Source organism: Chaetura pelagica, unplaced genomic scaffold (assembly GCF_000747805.2).
Source record: "Chaetura pelagica isolate M959 unplaced genomic scaffold, ChaPel_1.0 scaffold72, whole genome shotgun sequence".
NCBI classification, from domain to species: Eukaryota; Metazoa; Chordata; class Aves; order Apodiformes; family Apodidae; genus Chaetura; species Chaetura pelagica.
The window spans coordinates 3,709,257-3,729,888 of record NW_009952560.1 but is presented as its reverse complement, the minus strand read 5'-3'; the positions used below and the strand labels follow the sequence as shown (position 1 = coordinate 3,729,888).

General features: G+C 40.9%; 1 protein-coding gene across 1 annotated transcript in view; it reads left to right on the top strand.

The window, feature by feature from the left end:
• Window positions 1-15,297, top strand: part of GOSR1 (golgi SNAP receptor complex member 1) — a 31,285-nt gene extending 15,988 nt beyond the window's left edge. The window contains exons 7-9 of the mRNA XM_009993204.1: window positions 6,204-6,233; window positions 13,446-13,528; window positions 15,173-15,297. Of these exons, the coding sequence (XP_009991506.1) occupies window positions 6,204-6,233; window positions 13,446-13,528; window positions 15,173-15,297 (238 nt within the window). The remainder of the gene's footprint in view (window positions 1-6,203; window positions 6,234-13,445; window positions 13,529-15,172) is intronic.
• Window positions 15,298-20,632: the final 5,335 nt, after the last annotated feature.

Here is a 20,632-nt window from a genome sequence, read left to right as displayed (position 1 = left end):
CTGCGTGCAGCGTGTAAAGTTTGAGGAAATGCCGATAGAGTCCATTAGTAAGTTACTGGAATTGTTCTGACAGTTGTGGTTACTGATAATGACTTACAGTAAGGCCTGCCCTCCTCGCTTCATTTCACTTTGTTCTTATGGGTAATATGGAGCAATTATATGGTAGGGTCAATCTCTCCAGGAACTTTCACAACCATGAAGAGAAAGCCTCCAGAAACCTCATGATGTGGCTGGTGGTGCCATCCTGGCTTCAGGTTTGTGTGTGCTAATAGGCAACCAGCTGCTGCACTTCATTTAGGCAACAGGAGCTGGGTTTGGTTTAAGTTTTTAATTGCATTCTTTAGGTAAACTGTGTATACTGCAGGTGATTGAGGAGGTTCTTATTTCCTTATAGATTAGCTGTAAAGGAAGGAGTATTGCTGTTGCTGACCTCTTGGGAGTTTGAAGCATCAGGCATTCTCCCCAGTAGTTTTTTTCTGTGTGCCAAAGAGCTTTCTTGGCTAACTCCTCTTTTTGCAGAAACATTTCTTTCACTTTGTTGACAATTCCCAGGCATGTCCATGGAGTTCAGTGGAGGTGCAGACTGTATCCTATGGAAATCCAGGAGAGACAACCTGTTGGTGTTCTCAGCCATGTGAAGGTGGATCCCTGGGTTCAAGGATCTCTGCAGAGGGAGAGCATCACTTGGTGTTTGCTTGCATCCATTAAATTGTTCTTTAAACCAAGTTAGAACAACTAATCTTTTTATTGGTTGTGGTGCTTATGTAGACCTGTTTGCAGATGTTAGGTGCAAAGAAAGTACTTAGGTTGGCTTGTCCTAAGTCCAGATTGCTGGAATTGATAAGCTATTGATAAGCTATTAAGATATTTACTTGGTGAGGTAGCTAAGAGTCAAATTTGTAGTGAATTTTGTGTCATAGGTTTGCAGGTTGGAGAGAGTAGTTTTCCCCACCAAGGACAACCAGTTAATTTTGGTGGGAATCCTTTGGCAGATTATTCCCTACAGTGAAAAGCATGTCTCCTGCATGGTTTTTTTTTCTGATATACAAGGTGCATGTGAACCATCTGGGAAGAAATTCAGCACTAAATAACATTGGTTAACTCCTGCCTAGAGCAATGGGTTATGTTCCAGTGCCTTTCCTTCTGGAGTTAACAAATAGCTTGCTTTGATTAACAGCAATGTGTTGTGCTACTGTGTTTCTTTTCCCATTTTACAACCCTTTCTCATTCTTGCTGGAAGTGACTACTTGAGTGTCAGACTCCCAGCAGAATGCTCTGCAGAAATAAGCTTTACTTACATGTTTAGAGTTTGTAAGTATGATGTTGTTACTAAGGTATTTTTCCTTTGGAGCAAATCCATCCCTTGACTTAATGCTCATGTTTGTGCTGTTTTTTGGGTTTGATTGTTATAGGCTCTCATTTCATGTAGCGCCCTGCTACAGAAAGTGTGAAAACCCTGCATCTCCTCAGCATCCAGATAGAAACTTTCATTAATGTATAAAGGGAACCCACATTAAATAGCATTTTCCATCAGGTTTTGAACCTTTCTCTGCTTTTGGAACAGTTTCTTTGGGCAGATTGCTCATCCCTGATGAAGTACTGCCTGTTTTACCTCCCATCTCTGTTTTTGGCCAGCCAGCTCTTCTCATGCTGGAAATGTGAGCTTGATGTTTTGCAGCCAGGTATGTTCCTTTCCCTCCCTGTGCTGGTGCATGCTGTGCAGTCATGGTACAGCAGTCTGCTCTTCTGTAAAAACACAGGAGCAAATTTTGAGTGTCTACCCAGTCCTCTATTATAATTTTTCTATTATAAACTTTCTCACTGTTCTCTTATGTTGGGTCTCAGTCACCTACACCAGTCCTTGTCTTCATTAGCAACTCTGGGAGACTGTCCAATCTAGCTAAGCAGCTCCAGTGCAGTTCACTCTTTGACACTGAATTGAATCAAGCATGAGGTGAGTCTTCTAAAATCTGGAATACCTTGTTTGTTACCACAGGGGAAAAAGTGTTCTGCTTTATGTTTTTCTACTGAAGTTTGTACAGAGCTTCATGGTCTTCATAGTTCTTTTAAAAGGTGGATTATCCTGATGGCAAGCAGAAAAAATGAATTGGAGCTGGGTTTTTTGGTGTTTGTGTGTACAATGTGTCTTTCACTCATGTTAGGACTGATTATTGTGATGGAAATAACTGTAAGTCTGATTTGTTTCAGCATAATCTATATATTTGTGTTAGAATATTAAGTATGTTTTGCAATACTTGTATTCCTGGAAGCTCAGGGTTGAAAACACAGAAGGTTTAGTGCAGGCAGTTTGAAAGAGCTGAAACCATTGATTAGTCTTGCAGTTAAGAGAAAGAACAATGTAAAATTATTATTTCTGTAATTATTCTTTAAGAAAGAAAATATTAATCAAGGGCTCTATTAGTTTATTATAGAGGGTTTTTCCCTAACCCTTTTAGCTTATTCTTCCTGACAATATTGCCCTTTATTTTATCTCAAGGATCGAGTGTTTTGTGAAATGAGTTGTGTGCAGGAGAGTCTTGCTGCTCTGATCTTTTGTCTCTGGCAAGTGCTGGTGTTGGGTCTCTAGCTGGTAAGTCAGCCACAAAATTTGTGGATGTGGAGGAAGCCAATTCCTCACCTAAGTCATCATCTGTATTACTGAATTTTAGCTACTGGCATAGAGGTTTACTTTTAAAAAAAAAAAAAGAGCAACAGAGAAAATAAGATAATTTCTTGAGTTATAAGAGCTTGACATGACATCCAGGCTTCCTTTCTGTGCTAGGGGCAGGTTTAAACTAAATTTTTCCTTTGGATTAATTTACCTGTCTGCATATATAAATGACAAGCTGTGCAGTCTTTTCTGCAGGCAGCAGTTGCACAGAGGCCTGATTATTTCATAGGCATGAGTGGTACTGCTGGAGTCCTGCCATGTATGACAGGGGGTGGTTGCCTCAGCATCTTCCACTCTTTCTGATAGTATTTTTAAATGCCTTTGTCAGAGCACCGTCTGTCTCGACAGGTGAAAATGCAAAGCTTATAGAAACAGATGGCAAATCAGATTAATGTTGCTCATAACCATTATTTGCTTGCTTGGATGGTAAATCCACTGGTTTTGTGTTGAGTGTTTGGAAAGCAGGAGAGCAAAGTCAATAGATTTAAATTTCCTTTGTAAGAGCTTTTTGTAGCATTTAAAATGTGCAAGTTTTTTTTATTCTTTTAAACAGTTGAAATAAACATTATTCATAATTGTGAGAACAACTTCTGTTTGTGTAACACAGATTATTAATAGTCAGAGATCTGCAAAACTTCCCTTGGGACCTTTTGCAAGAAGTACTAAACTTAATAGAACTCCGAGGAATTCTAATGGGCAGATTTGTACCAGAAAATGTCCCTGGTCATGCTGCCCTTACCCAAATTTCAGTGCCTGACATTGCCATTTGCTGCTGGATCTGTTCACCTGCTGGAGGCTCCTGGGTAGAGACATTTCTGGAAATCCTTTCAGGGCTATTAAAGGATGATGATCCTTGGAGTGGGAAGAACATACTGGAAGTTGTGATTAGTAAACCTCTGTGCTTCCCAGCTGTGTATTTAAAAGATTTACTTTGGTCTGCCTGTACCTGTACATCAGTGCTGAAGGAAATTCATCTGCATCTCATCCTTCTAAATAGTTGGGGTGACCTCCCTGTACGTTGAGGAACATTGATCTTGTGAATTTAGATGCCTGTTAAATACCTTGTGTTGGCATTTGCATCTGATGTCCTTGCTTTTTGGTATTGAGGAGTGTTTGTTACTGGGTTTATACATTTCTATTCTGCTTGTCATCATTTTACAGACAGATACTTTTCCAGGGTTTATATTTATATGTGTGAATACATAGATAAAAAATAATGCAGTATATCATAATTGAATCTGAAGCTTTTAAATACTGTGTTTATGTCTGATTAAGTAATAAAACAGCCTAACTGGAGTTTTCTCTAACATGAAAAGCAGTTCATGTGTCTGCTGAAAACTGGCAAGCTTAATTTTTGTGCTCTGAAAACCTTGGAGAACATCCTAGTTCACTTAAGGTGTCTGAAAGTGTTCAACTTCCCTGTCATCTTCAGTGCATCATCATGAAAATACTGCAATTTCATCAGTTAAATGAACAAAGAGCTGGTAATGCTGGGGATGATTTTTTTCAGGGTAGGGGTTTTTTTACTAGGTTTTATTCCACAGAATTTTTTTAAGTGTAACTGATTTCCAGTTGGGATCCCAGTATGTTTTTGTTATTAATACTTTTTTAAAGAACAAAATCTTTTTGAAAATTATGCATCCTTGGACACCATTCTTGCTTTTCAGTCCATTTTCTGATGTTTTTACAGTTTATTCTTGCTATCTACTGCCCACCTCATACACTTATCTGGTAGAGATGATACGTCCTGAGGGCACATTTGCAGTTGGATTTTACATCTTTGAGAGTGATTACAGAAATCTTTAATGCATCACTTTTTTGCCTGCCCTGGGGACATGATCAGATACTGTGAGACCTGAGCCTGCTACCATCATTCCATACACAGCCATGGTGGTTTCCTTCTCTGTGCCACTGGCAATAAACACTGTAGAGTGAATGAAAGTTATTTTATTTGTTTAAACCAAAGTACTTGCAACTGATGTGAATCTTTGGAGTGGGGCTTTGTTTAGGGAGCAGAAAGAAATGTTCCAATTCCAGTGCTTTCAGTGTTTGCTGCCCCAGTTGCATCCCTCTCAACTTCAAAAGTGGGGAAAATATTTTTAGTGCTCTCTGTGCTGTCTTCATATTTCAAGCCATGGATTAGACCGAAATAGCAACCTTCGTGTTTTCACTCCTCTTCACAGACAAACAAGGACATTCTGTTAGCATCTCCCCCCACCCCCCCATGCAGTTTACACACGTGTGTGCACACTGCCCAGCGTGCTTCTTCCCAGGCTCCCAGCTGGGGGGGATCTCCAGAATTCCTGTGGGTAGAGGAAAAGTTCCAAATTGGGCAGCTTGGGCTGAGTCAGAGCAAACTGTGCCGTGCTGGAGGCTGTTGGTACCTTCCCTCTGAGGTGGCAAAAACACTTGGAACAGGGAGGATGGAAGATGAAGACAGTCATGCCCTGTCAGTGTCTTTCTGTCAGATTGATTTCCTTTTTGAACTGCAAACTCACTTTGTTTTTTTTCAGTTATTCTACAAGAGTTTGTGTGCATGTGGGGGTAAGGGGAGCAGCTGCAGGGATGCCTCCTTGTTTCTGCAGGATGGGAAGCAGGGATGCAGTCAGCTATTCCATGTCAGTGTTACATTTGAGACAGTGATTGCTGCAACAGGAAAACATTTTCCTGGGATTTTATAATTGTCTGTAAAACAGTGATTAAAAACTAGCTCCGTAACAAGCTGAGCACAGAAAAAGAGAAATTGCTCAAGTCTTCTGAGGCTCTTGTTTGTCATCTGAATCTTGCATGCTGTTTTAATAAATGGAATGTTCCCTCTGTGATGTGGTGCTTTAGATCCTCTGTTTCCTGGCCATGCTACACAGAAACTCCATTAATGGGTGGCAGGGATGGGGAAGGACACATAGTATCAAGGTCTTTCTCCTACAGATGGTGTGGATTCCATTTCCCTTAAGCATCACTTTATTCTCATCCAACTGGTATTACCGTAGAAGGAGCTTGCCTCGTTAACCACCATGAAGCAGCATTTGGTAAACTAGCCCTGAAACAGTGTTTTGAGATTTTATTACCTGGAACTAAGCCTCAGCTTTTATTTTTAATTGCTTCTTCTGAGGGGTGGGCAGGAATGGCCAGGATTAAAGTGTAAAAAAATTAGGCATGTCCTTCTCTAATACTCATTTCCAAACTGTACTGGGTACCTGGTACACACACTGGGCTCAGTTCACATTAATTAGCCATGGATCATGGAGCACATTCCACTTTCTGGGCCATCTTGGTACTTTGTGTTCTCCTGAGCATTTGCCCTGGCAAACAGTTGGAAGATGCTGCTCTGGAGGACACCATGTGCAGCTTCTCCATAGTCTTTCATTGAATCTTCCAAGTAAGTCTGTGCAGTAGCAAAACTGGCAACACCCTGAAATAGGACATTTTAAGGGCAGATTCATTAAGGTTTATATGATGGCAATCATTAATAATCTAAAATCATAGTGCTTGTTACTTTTTTAACTTCATTTTTTTTTCTTTTGGCTTTCAGCTCAGATCGACTGATAGAAGAAACAATAAGGTAGGGATTAATTTACTAATTTTCATTATTTTCTCTACAATCAGTGTTTATGTTGAATTGTGTCCAAAGATATCAGTCATTTTACTCACACAATAGCTGTATTGTTTGCCACTCACAGGCAGTAGCACAGTGAAGTGGTGGTGGGTTTTGGCTTTTTGTTTCCATTCAATATTGACATAATAGTGTTGTGTAAGGATTTAATTTATCCTAGCTTGAAAAATTCAGATTTCTGTTCCAAGGTGAACAGGCCCTGCAAAAACAAAGGGGATGGTGGAGCAGAGTGAATCTCATGTTGAGCTGTTGAGGTTTATTCCAGTAGTCAAGCTGTTTCTTCTCACTGTATCACTCTTCCACAGCATGATTTTCTGTAATCTTTCAATATATACAGCACCCTAGTGTGCAGCTGGTGCAGATAGGGGCTTTTTCCACAAGGATATGACAGGCTATTGCTGTTGTACAGTTATTTATCTTGGGGTTTTTTAAGTGGTTTGAATACTTGAATGATACCTTCTCTAACTAATCTAGGAATTTTAGAACCGTAGCATCATAAATTACTTGTATCATCTTGTGCCCTTCCCAGTCTTCTATTGGGCTCTGGGATTTTGCAAACAATAAGTCAGAGCGGCCAATTTAATGCTTTTAAATTTTAGATTATTGCTTTTTTATAAAAAAAAAAAAGCAAGCAAGAGAGGCTTTCAGATAATGCGTGTACTGGCATAAGTGATCCAGAAGAGTAATTAGAGTTACAGCAGGGCTCTGAGTCCATTAAGGGCTGGCTGGCTTAAGTATATACAGTGGGCCCAGTATAATTAACATGGTGGAAGAATGTGTTAAACCACATTCCTGTGCAAGTGATGAACCAGAAGTGGTCGGTACAATAATGTCTGAAAATATGGGTATAACCTCACCACAGCCTTGTAAAGATATTTGGCAAATGTAGCACAATTCTTGTGAATATTTGTTTTCCTTTGGGTTCCAGTCCTTTCCTGATTACAACTCCTCTCCTTTATTCCCATGCTTGTAGCCCTACTTTTCCATCTCATAAAAATGCTCAACGTTTGTTAAATCTCTTTTTGCTGCCACTCCAGTAACTAGAGCATTTCACAGCATATGGTGATTATTAAGCTTAATGACCTGCCAAATGACTTGTATTTTATCATTTGTGCTCTCACCTCTTGATTATGTGTGATCAGAGAAACTGAGAGTCTGTGTTGGTGTGATCAGTGACCCAATGTGATGATTTACCCTGTGCAAGGGAATGTAGCCATGGGAGGGGAGAGCTCACAACAGGGCAGCTACCTCAACACTCACCCAGGTTCCCCACCAGCCTCCTCCGGCTGCCGCCCCCGGGAGCAAACGGCAACACTCCCAGCCCTGCTCAGCTCAGAGACAAGACTTGCCAAGCTGAAGATGAATTAGTTGACTTACAGAGCTCTCTCCTCTGTAGTGATGTGCTCAAGCTGTCCAAACCTCAGGGTAGGACTCTTGGAGCAAGCCCAGAGGAGGCTACAGAAATGCTGGGAGGGCTGGAGCAGCTCTGCTGTAAGGACAGTCTGGGAGAGCTGGGGTGTTCGGCCTGGAGAAGAGAAGGCTCCAGGGAGACCTTAGAGCACCTTCCAGTGCCTGAAGGGGCTCCAGGAAAGCTGGGGGGGGGCGGCTTTTGACAAGGGCTTGTAGTGAGAGGACAAGGGGGAATGGATCAAAACTGGAGGAGAGGAGACTAATGAGACATTAGGAAGAAATTCTTACCTGTGAGGGTGGGGAGAGCCTGGCCCAGGCTGCCCAGGGAAGCTGTGGCTGCCCCATTCCTAGAGGTGTTGAAGGGCAGGTTGGATGGGGCTTGGAGCAGCCTGGGCTGGTGGGAGGTGTCCCTGCCCATACAGGGGGTTGGATCTAAATGATCTTTAATGTCCCTTCCAACCCAAACCTATGATTCTACTGAGGAGCTCCATGGTGCCATTAGGAGGTGTCCTGGTGAGTTTAAAACTGCTTTGAGTTTCTTTGGCACGAGCTGCAGTCCCGTTGGTGACAACAAACCGAGTGTCTGCGCAGTGAGCGCATGTCCCGCAGCGATCCCTGCTCCCCCGGGCTCCCAGCTCCTTGGTGCTCTCTGCTGGGAGCATTCCTTCTGATCATAAATGAGCTTTGATTTTTAAGAGGCTGGATTTCAGCACTCCTTGTCACACCATTTATTATCTGTAGTAAATTAACTTGCAGTTGTTGCCAAAAATGTTCTACCTGTCTTTGTGTAGAAGAGGTTGTTTCAGTAACGTTGAGTAGGAAATGTGATTTCATTTATATCATCTTAATTCCATTCTGACACTGTTGGAAGCAGGGTGAATTTATTTTTGTTATACTCTTGTTATTCACTGTAATTGTAAGTGTTCAGGTTTGATATTAATTGGTGGTGAACCCTGCTGCATTTCAAGTGAATTTACTTGGTATAATCAGAAACTGGGTAAATTTCTCTATTGTTTTATCTGTTGTAAACCAAGTAAAAGAGGAAGTTGTGCAAGGGGAGCTGTTTGAATGCAAATTCCTGAGTGAAGTGAGATGTAATTAGCTTTTTCTGGCTGCTAACACTGCTCTGTCTTCAAGGTTCACATCTGCTGTAGCTCGTTACTCATTATTTGGGTGTAATTCAGGAAGTCAAGAGATGACTTTGTATTTTTTTTAGGCATTGTTATTAAACAGCAATTCTAAACACTGGGAGCATTTTTCTGTGCGTGCAGAGGCTTTTGTTGTCACGCTGCACACCAGTGACCCCATTGCCAGAGACACTGCAGTTGGCAGTAGTTGTGAAACCCTTGCTCTAATTTGCTGTAGAGCAGAGACCACAGAAGTGCAGAGCTTGACTCTTCCTGTGTGTGGTTTCTCCACTGGAACAGACACACGTGCATGAGGACCCCTGAAGGGGCTACAGGGAAGCTGGGGAGGGTTTTTTTTCAAGGGCCTGTAGTGAGAGGACAAGAGTTAATGGATCAAAACTGGAAAAGGGGAGATTTAGGTTAGACATTAGGAGGAAATTCTTCCCTGTGAGGGTGGTGAGACCCTGGCCCAGGCTGCCCAGGGAAGCTGTGGCTGCCCCATCCCTAGAGGTGTTGAAGGGCAGGTTGGATGGGGCTTGGAGCAACCTGGGCTGGTGGGAGGTGTCCCTGCCCATGCAGGGGGGTTAGAACTAAATGATCTTTAAGGTCCCTCTCAAGCCAAACCATTTAATTATTCTGTGATGCAGTAACTGAAGTGAGGCCCAGGGCTGCCATTCCAGATGTTTTGTTAGTACTAAACTTTTAAATCAATTTTAAAATGAATTATGTGAGATGGGTTCTTACTGCAGCAGATTTCTTTCCAGAAATGAGTGGGATGTGATACTTTGTACTGCAGTTCTGTTGGAACAGTGTTCGCTTCTCTTGGCCAGATTTAAATACAAGCATAAATTTTGCTTAATATGTTTGGTGTTCTCGAGTTTTCATTTTCAAACATTATCACTTCTCCAAAATAGCAAACCATTTATTTCTTGTTTTCCAACAACTTGTATTTTTAGGTTGGCTCAGTTTGAATTGTTTTATAGCTTTGCATGTACAGTGTGAGAAGTTCTTAGGGGTTTATTGTAAGATTGTTTCATAGGCTGATTTGACAGTGTTTGTATATTAACAGATTGGACTACTCCAGTTCCACTCTGAAGCCAGACTAAAGCCATACCTTTAATTTAAAAATACCTGTCTCCTTATATATTTGGGGCATTTATTTAGGTAATAATCAGGATTAAATAAAAGGGGAAAATTCACTTGCATTGAGTCTTGACTTTACACAATGGAAGGCATGGATTAGATTTTGAGTCTTGGCTCCTTTTCAGAAGGACCTTGGCAGAGTGTCCAGGCAAAACCACTTGCATTTCTGGGGAAATGTTCCTTTTGTTTTTCATCTTGGCCTTCATCAAAAGACACAATGAAGTGGACTGAAAGTGTGTGTGTGTGTGCATACACACACGTGTGTATTTATAGATACAGATATCTATGTACATATGTATATGCAAGTAATATGATCCGAATTTTTACCCATTTCTAACTTGATCTTGCATTTCTATGCAGAGTCACAAAGTCCATTCCTTTAATCATAGATGTTGTCATGAATTTAAATGAGCAAGTATGATTCATGGAGTACAGAATGAAGCAGAAGTTCCAGTAATACATGAATTTCTTGATTTTTCAAACATGTCTCGTTCCTTTAGAGCTTTGTTTTAAATCTGAGCTGAACTTATTTGGCTGAGCTGTCTCAATGGATGAAGCAGTGAGTTGTCTTTTTGGTACTTTGCACTTGATATTACACTGCATGTGGATGGCTGCTTTGTGGGGTGAAAATACCCACTGGTCTAAGTAAAGCACTTTGTTTCCAAGCCAAGCAGCATTAAAAGTATCTCTGTGTTTTGGGGCAGTATGACTGTGATAAAGGCTGGAAGTGTTTGTTACTCTGTACTTTTTCATGTCAGCGAAAACCACAGACTTGTTCTGGTTGGAAAAGACCTTTAAGATAATCTAGTCCAACTGCAAACTACGTATAGATATCAGCTATTTTACTTTTGAAGAGAAATGTGGTTGCTTGCATACCCCCAGACATACTGAGCCTTCAAGGACAAGCTTCAAATAGAAGTGAAATTTTGAGGAAATAAGGCCGCAAGCAGAGGAATTTGAGATACTCCTGCTGATTTGTGGCAGAGATGGGTGGGCTCTTTGTGGCTGTGACCTTGGGATTACCTAGAAGAGGTTTAACTCCTAGTGCAGCAGTCTGGAACCTTGTACTTCAGCAGTGCTTTACTATTAACTACACAGACCACAATGCCATCTGGTTTTAGAAACTTGGTTGACACCCAACTCTAGTAGTTCAAGCCAGTGCAGCACTGAGAATAGTTCATGCTCCTTTCCAAATGAAACAGTAAATCAGGGTCATCTTGATTCCAGAAACAAGCATTTAATCTTGTATCTTAATTGTTGTGTACAAGTTTTGAAATGTAAAAAAAGATAAAATGTATCCTTGATCTGGGCAAGTTTTGGTGCTGAGTAACTAAATGGGGCCACTATAGTGAATGGGAAGAATATTATTAACTTAGTATTTTTTTAAATGCTTTTGTCAGTGGAGAAATGGCAACAGTAAGTCAGTGAGCATATGTTGGGGATGGGAATGAAACCAAAACTGTCTAATGAAGGAGGTGAGGAGGCTGGGATTTTCAGACCAATCATCAGACTAGTCCCCAGGAGCTGTGTGTGCTCTGGTAGGACTTATATTTCATAGTCTCATTTACATTTAGATAAATCAGCTCATGTTTTGAGTGATCAAATTATACATGAAGAACTTTTTACTTGCCTTATGACTTGTTAATGGTAGCTAGAATCCAGTTAAACTCTTGTTCATGGATATCACAATTACATTTCATTACTGGACTGTATCATATTCAATATGGTAATCATGACCATTGTTTTTCTTCAGAGCTTTTCAGTAAAATCCATTGAGCTAATTCTTTTTCAAAATAGTGGGTAAAAGAAATGAAGAGGATTCCAATATTTGAATCTGTAAACTTAAACATGGGGATTTTTTTATATTAAGTGGACAGTTTCACTCAGGTGTTAGAGCCAGGAACCTTGTGTTCCATGATGATCTGTAATAACCATCTCCAAAGGTATTTTGGAAGTGTCTCAGGAACACTGTATATCCTGGCAGTTATCTTGTATTTTCACTTTTGTAAATTAGTGGATGCCTTAATGAGCCATTGGATGCATCTTATGAAAACATGTGGCTTAATTCAGGAGTGTTTTGAGAAATGTTGTATTAAGACTTCATCTGGACAAATATTAAGCCAGCATGGGGATGTAAGATAAGAAGCTTTAGGTTACTGAGCAACCTTTCCAGTGTACAGCTAGGACATATTTAAGTTGGGTTTTTTTCCAATTTAGTTCTAGTAATTCAAAATTTCCTGAGTGTTCTTCTCAGTTAAAGGTTAAATCTGTTCTTACAGACTGAAAAGGTCAGGGGTTTGCCTACATGTCACCAAACTTTATATTCCCTTTATATGGCTGATAAACTCCCAGTTACCCAGTGCACGTCCAGTTTTACAGAATGCTAATATAACCTTAAAGTCAGATTGATCTTCCCTGCCAATTCACATTGTTCTATTTAAAAGAAATTGCTGGATGAAGCTTTTGGAAGAGTCTTTTCTGTGACCTAAAAGCTGCAAGAGCCGTTGGGTGGCCCTTATCACCCCTGTCTCACTTATATCTGTGTGATGAACTTGTCTTGCTCTGCAGGGTGTTCTGCTACTGCTAAAATCAGTCACACCCCTCCTAAAACTTGGGCTTTGGCCTCATGAGTTTCTAGTTTTTATGAGCAAAACCAGAGTTGGAAAAGGCAGCCTCCACCTGAAGAGGTGGCAGTAGATTTTTTACTTGTCTTTTTTTTTCCTCTCTATTTCTGCCCCCCCTCTTTTTTCTTTTTTTTTTTTTTTTCTTCTTTTTTTTTTTTTTTCTCTTAAAGTTTGCCTGACATGTCATAGGAAGACTGAAGATTCTGTATCAAGGAGCTGAAGTAGGCAGATGTAATGGAAGGGAGCCCAAAGGAACTCACTGCTCCAAAAATACTTTAGGGATGATTGATCTGGGCTGGTTCCTTCTTTAAGTTTTGCATCTGTGGTACCTTTTTACCAGCTATCCTTGTGCTAGTGGCTGTAGTGTCCTGGTGGGGAAGCCAGTCCTACCTTGTTTTGTCCAGGGAGAAACTTGAAATAAAATGTCTTTGTTATAAAAACATCAGGAACTCCAGTTCTATGTTTAATAAATAAATATACCAATATAATTGTGTGTGTGCATTGAACTTCTGTGATTAAACACATTTTCTAAATGTAAAACTTAAGCCAGAAGAGTATCTTTAGGTCTGCTTGTGATGTAGTACCTTTATTTATTTGGGCTAGAGGAGATGTGCCAAAACCCTGCCTGTTTGAAGACATCACAGTGTGTTCAATGGCTGGTGGCTCAGAGAAAAGAGAAGTCATTTAATTGTAAAAGATACAGATGGAAAAAATAAATGTGGTTTCATTCATGTTGCTTCACCTCATTCATTGTTCTCAAACCAAGAGTTGCCTGCTTGTTTTCCCCTTGTTTTAGCTGGAAATTATTCTTAGCACCAACAACTTGATCCACTCTTTTTTTTCTCTCCTTTCTCCAGCATTGCCATGGCAACTAAAGAAAATATGACTTCCCAGAGAGGGATGTTGAAGTCAATACAAAGCAAGATGAATACCTTGGCTAGTATCCTTTCCTAAAAATTTGTGCTGCCAGTGCATCAGAAGAGGTACAGTACAATTTGTCACTGTCATTTGGGGATCAAAATGCTTTGCAATGTCCATGGCTGTATGACCTGTATTGTCATTAGTGACAAACTGGCCATTTTTTAACTAGTCTCACTTGATAATTTGACTGCAGCATCTTTATGTGGTGAATAGGTTGTTTGTACTAAAATTTGAATACTGCATATATATCAAGGTAGCTTAATTTTCAGGTGGAGATCTGCTACAGTATTTTATGGCCTTCCCTGCTCTGTTTTTTGTAAAAGAAGTGTGATTTTATTTTACTTTTGCTTTCAAGAGTGTCCAGAGCTGCAGCTTGGCATACACTGCTGCCTATGACAATTCACAGCTAAGAGTGTTCATGATCAGAGTGTCCTCTTGTCTGTCAGTCTTGTAGGTGTTAAGATAGGACATAGAACTCTTGGACCAAGTCCAGAGAAGGGCCACGAAGATCATCCAAGAGCTGGAATCACTCCTGTGCAGACAGACTGAGAGAGTTGGGGGTCTGGAGAGACCTTATGGCACCTTCCAGAAATTATTTCCTATGAGGGTGGTGAGACACTGAACAGGTTGTCCAGAGAAGTTGTGGCTGCCCCATCCCTGAAGGTGTTCAAGACCAGGTGGGACAGGGCTTTAAACACTCTGGTCTAGTGGGAAGTGTCCTTGCCCATGCAGAGGGGCTGGATCTAGATGATCTTAAAGATCCCTTCCAACCCAAACCATTCTGGTGCTATGACACTCTGAACATTTGTTGGTTTTTCCTCATGGCTGAGGGATGTGCCAGACTGTTTGTAGTTTATCCCATTGTTCCTTCCTTTCTGTCATAAGGGCCCAAAGAACAACATTAGCATCATTGGATTACAGATTCCATCCTTAAGAGATGTATCTTGGAAACCCATAAATTTCATTACAGTTCTTAGCAACTGGCAAGAACAAAAAAAAAAAAGAAAAAGATTAAATAAGCTTCAGTCTTAAAAGATTAAATAAGTTTTGACCTTAAAAGATTCTTAGTTCCAAAGACACAAAGCTCTGAAACTGATTATCTTGTTGGCAATTGTATTTTGTACATTAAAAGATGAATTTACACCTTTATGATTTTATAGTAGCAGTAGATCTTCCTTGTGTGCTGTAATTCAGCAGACCACAGTCATGCAACGTGCTTGATTTTCTCAGTCAAAGGCCTTTGGTTGTTCCCTTCACCAGTCACAGAATTTCATTAAATAAATTCTGCAGATGTTTTATGTAACTGCCCCCTTTATTTTTTTTCCTTCATTCTCATTTAAGCACAATGATGAAAAGTAACTAAGCCTCACGTACTGGAGATTAAAGTGTATCAGATGCTGGGAATTTAGGTGATCAGGTCATGAATTATCAGTAAATGTGAACTCAAAGCTGTTCTGTTCTCTTGTCTCTGATTGTCATTAGTGAAGTACAGTTGTAATCCTGCTAATTATCCATCAGGGTTTGGTTTTTTTTTTTTCTGCATCTGCTTTCTCCAGCTTGGGAGTAGTTCTGCATTTCTTGCAGTAGTGGGGTTTCCACCTACAGAACTGGGGTTGGTGAAGGTGCTGTTTGCTGCTGCCACCTTAACTCAGACTCTCCCAAGATCGGTTTCCAGCAGTGAACAGCCTGATCCAACGCATCAACCTGCGGAAACGACGAGATTCCCTCATCTTGGGTGGCATTATTGGCATCTGTACCATCTTACTGCTGCTCTATGCTTTTCATTGATGGATGTTCCCCCATGGACTCTGCTCAACTCATCACCACCATCCCTGCCCCCCCAGGCAAAGCAAAGTGAGGGGGGGAAGTGACAGACTTCACCAGCCCGCTCAGCATGGCTAGGGGCTCCAGCACCATGCCTGGAGCTTCTGATGGTAGATTGCCACACTGGGTTTGGGTTGAAGCTGCAGTGTTTCTCCTTCCCTGCCGTTCCATCTTCCTTTGGTTAAATTTTATGGGATTTGTTTGTCTCTAATTCCCTTTCTCACTGCAAGGTAAGTAAATGTGGGACAGCTCATCGGATCGGTTTCTGTGCTCAGCGGCGCTGGGGAGGTTTGTTGTTGGCTGATGAGTGGAAGAAGATTGTACCACTTGGCTTGGGTGGAAACTCCCCTGGAAGACAGTTTCCACTCTAGGCCAAGCACAGTACTGAACACTTTCACCCTGTGAGAAGAATATTGCAGCTTTAAGCCATCAGTTTGCTTCACTACTAAATCCATGTTCTGTAATTCTTTCTTAACTCATGGTTGAGATACTGGTTCTTTCTGCATAATTTGTGCTGTGGGATTTGTGCTTCACACAAATTCCTCAAAGTTTAAAAAAAAAAAAAAAAGGATTGTTCAGTTCACTTTTTGCACAGAATATGAATAAACTGCCCTCTGAGGAAGATCTGTAAGGTTTCTTGTGGCTTTAAAGGAACTAACAAGTTCTCCTTTGGAAAAAGGGAGCACGGGGTCCTAGCAGCTGTTTACTACAGTGTTCAGTCATCTTAAAAGTGACCAAACAGGAGTCCACCTGAAAGTAGTCTTTTGGGTGTAAATACTTTGATTTTGGCTGACATCATAAAGGTCTTTATAAAAAGACCTTATAAGCAGTTTGAGAAGTCTATATTGTAATTTAGATAAAGTTATTCTAATAACATTAATATTTTTACACTGTAAGTAGGATATAATCTAAACTGTCAATTGGAAGTGATGATGGTTATACCTGAGGCAAGTGTGTCTGTGTGCAGAAGTTCTGGACATAACTCCTCGTTGTAAAGAGTTGAATGTATTATTTACTATTATCTGGGGGAGGGAAATAGTTGTTTTCTTTTTTGTCCAGACATGCAACATGAATCCTGATGTGTTTGTGTCTCTAAACAAAGCTGAGGTCAGGAATGGCTTTGGTGTTGCAGGTTCACTGATTACAAATTTTTCTGCTCTTTCAACAGCTCTTTTCCATCTGTCATATCATAACTCATTCAAACTGAGGCACTGAAATCCCTTTCTAAGAACTTGATTAACTCTTTTCACAATGAATTTGCAGTGCTCCTAACAGATCTCACATATGCCAGTACCCACAAATGTCAGACAGTCTCCAGTGTCTCCTCTGGAGCTGAGCCTAGAGGGATGAACACAATTTTTTACTGCTTTTTATAGTGTCTGTGAAGTACCTGTTGGAGGGAGTAGAGACTTGTGCCTGTGTACTGTGCAAAAACCACACTCTTGCACCTAAAATGTTTGTAGGAATTTGAAGGCTCATTTGCAGACTAATAACTTTGTGCCAAGAGGTCGACCAAGGCTTCTAATCAGTCATCTTCTTGTTGGGATTAGAGAGCATTTGAAATTATTAGTACATGTAAAACTGTCAGGCTTGCATTTGAAATAAAGGGGGATGATTTGGTTGATTTGGGAATGTTGCTGGTTTGAAATGGAGTGTTTATTAAAGGGGTTTGTGGAAAACTGTGATGGAGGTTTGTTACTGAATCCTGTGTGTTGAGAGATCAAACCTCTTCTCCCTGATGCTTTTTCTTTGATTCCACCACCACCCTAAGGGACCCAGATCAGCAGTTGTGCTTCTGTGTAGGATTTGTAGGATTTGGTTGCTATATAGTTGGCAATATAAGAGCTGCAGTACCATAAATAAATTCATTTATTTAATCTTATAACAAGTCTTTTTACTGGACTTAATCGATTACTTGGTGCATCTGTTTAATCTTATTGTGTGACAAAGCTGCTATGAAAAACATGTAGATGATAATAAATCTGTAAACATAATTGATTTTTCATGTTATGAAAATATTATGGAGGAACTGATATATTTTAGTATAAAGCAATGGAAATGTGCTGAATTATCTCTGATAAAGCTTTACTGGAAATTATTTTGGTGTTGGCAACCCCTCCGTGGTTTTTATTTGGGGTTTTTTTTGTTGAAAAATACATTTAATCAACCTTGCAGGTTCCCCTTCATCATCTCCTTGTGGTCCTCTGGCAGTGTGAGCAGAACTGCTGCTCTACTCTCTGAGGTGTGTGCAGAGAATTCCTGGTTCTCCTGCACATCCCCAGTGACACGGACCTGTAGTCAGGGCAAAGGACTGTAAATGGACCCAGCAGGGGATTGTAGGATTTAATCTCAAACCCTAACATACAGGTTTATGTGTCTCCTGCTGCTAAATATCTTAAGGTTTTATTTCTGTGTGGTTTCTCTTGCTCTAAGGAAAAAATAGTGGTTAAAGAATTCTCATTTCTGCAGTTCCTGGCCAGGCTGCAGTTTCATAACCCAACCAAACAGAATTATGCTAAGAAAATGATTGCTAAGCCATACAAATGAAGTGAGAAATCCATCATATTTCTGCAGGGCACCTTTTCCCACACACCCTTTTAAAATATTTCTCCTTGATTGTTGCCAATCCACCAGCACCTATTTTAAACCTGTCCAGCAACCCCTTGGCTCGGGGTTGGAACACGAGGGATGGTAGCAATACCCTTCAATGCCCCTCTTCACATGGACATGAGTATTTTTATTCTTTGTAGGCTATTTTTTTACATGTTGATCTGACTTTCCAGCACTGGTTGCTAGAGCAGAGGAATGGCCCTTGGGCACCACCCAGCATGGAGTGTTCAGTCAATAATGAGTGTTTGTGTGGCAGAGCCATGATCTCCCCAGCCCTGAGCCTGGATGGAGACAGGGCTCTGCTCTCCTCCATGGCTGTGGCACCAAGCAGGGCTTGGTGCTTCTGGTAGTCTGAGAGTTGCCTTTCTTGGGAAGGCACAACACTTTTTATTAACTAATATTGGTTTGGGGAGCTTTTAGACATCAAAGTGGGGTTTAAATTCCTGCTGGATTCATTGCACTGAAAAACCAACTAGAATTTTTCATGAGTAGTTTTACAAGTCCTTTCTTTGGGACTGCCTCAAGAGTGCTGTGAGAAGAGTCAGTTCCTTGCTGGATGTTGAAAACAAAAGAGCAAAAGTAGATTTTTAGGTGATGTTTCAGATAAATTTGTTGGCAACTTGTTCTCTGGAGCTGCCTCCTCTGAGGAGCTGTGTTCATGAAGCTCCCCCAAAAGTGCTACTCAGGGAGCAAAGTCAGGTCCCCCCACTTCTGATTGAGTAACTCATTTAGTTGGGACTATTTTCACTCTCGACCTTGCAGCTTGTTTCCCAACACCACTTGATGTGTAATCTTTTTCCTATTTTTACTTGGCCCCCCAAGTTTTTGTTTGAAACAGGAAGGAGAGGGAGCAGCTGTATCACTTGTGAAGGAGGAAACAATTCTGAAACTCCTTGTAACAGCATCAGATGATGGAAGCCTGCAGAGCTGTGGCTCTGCAGAACCATTTGGGGACAGGGGAGTTCAGTGGTCTCATTCTGAGACCAAACTGAGCTACGTTCTAGGTGACATCTGCAAGTTGGTGCCCTGTGTCTCTCCTGGTGACTGGGTAATTGAAACCAGTGGTGATGCTTCCAGGTCTGAATACAGAAATGGTTGTTGGTCTCTCTGCTGCTGAGTGAGGAAAGCAGTTGAAATAAACACTCAAGACAAAAAATTAAAACTCTTTCTCACAAAATACCCCAGTCCAGACCCTTGTAAATGAGTTACTGATTGCACTTTCTGATGTTTTGCTTTTCATAGAACTTCTTGACACTTCCTTTATTGTACCTGTAATTATTTTTGTTCTCACCAATTGTGCATTCTCTGTATGTATTTAAAAAAAAAAAAAAAAGCTTTGATATGTAATTTAATAATAAATTAGAATTCTAAGCAGGGTGCTTGGTTCTTTCCCCATGACAGACTTTGCCCACTTAAACTTCCTGGAGGATACAGAGAAGATTCATCCTGGTTTGGGATTGTCAGTGAACATGCACATTAGTGTGTTCTCCATTTTTGTACCAAATGTCAGCTGTGATGGAGCATTTCCTGACCCAAAATGCTGAGCTTGGCAGGATGTGTTCCTCCTGCCTGCCTGTGCAGACCTGGACTCCTCTTCTCCCCTTCTGTTTCAAGCATCCGGATTGGAAGGGTCTGAATATAGTCATGACTCTGCTCCTGCTGCTCTTGGACAGATGGAGCAAGGATGGTGTTCATTACAGGTAAGCTCTAAAAAGTTTTCTATATATATCCATAGTATAAGACATTTAATTCTCAAGTGAAGACCAGAGCTGCTGCTGATCTGAAGAGCCTTCTTAGCATAAGGTGCTTCACCCCTTTTTTAATACAGTTTTTCATGTAGTTTTCAGTAGTTTGGAACCTTGTTTTCTTCCCCTTCTCCAGTCGAAACCACCAAAAATAAGCTGATACTTGGATCATGCTACAAGCAATTGTAAAAAAACCCACGAGCTGCTGTCATACCCTGCAGTTGTCCAGCCATGCTGTGGTCTGACCCACCTCCACCCTCCAGTGTTCAGGCAGTGTCATGCCTGAAGGACCCATCTACCTGCTGTTTGTGCAATTGCTGCTAAATCTTTCAATGCTACTCAGTTTTATTTTCTCAAAGAAGGAAATTGCCTGGCACTGTGATACCTGTCTGTCTGTCTGCATAAGGCTCTGAGTGGAGACAGGTGGTTCCCTTCATTTTAGAGCTGTCATGCTGTGCCTGTAATGCTGCTTGAAAGCAGAGAGAGATTTCTGTGCCCTTAATGTACCCACTAAATATTCAGGAGTGACCATATGTGTCCTCAAGGGAGGGCTTGGACTGTGTGCTTCAATTTAGAGAGGAAACTTCAAAAACTCTTTTGAAAATGGAAAGGCCATTCTGGTTTCAGACAGTGGGAAGTGCAGTTAGTTTTTCCAGTGTTACCAGCAGTGCTGGTAATAAGTGGTGCATAAAATTCCATCTTCGGTTGGATTAGAAAATAAATTATTAATGGAGCTGAATCCTTTTTTCCAACTCCCTGTGCAGTCAATAATTTATAGTGGCACAGGCATAAGATATATTTTTAACCATCCGCCTCCCAGAATCCTGTTGTTCATGTTGAGCTGCTGTCCTTCCTGACAAGCTCCAGCTCAGTGGGTGTTCCTGCATTATGGATGAGCCACACTCCTTGGTCCTGGTGCAATTCCATGAGCAGATTTCCTGCTG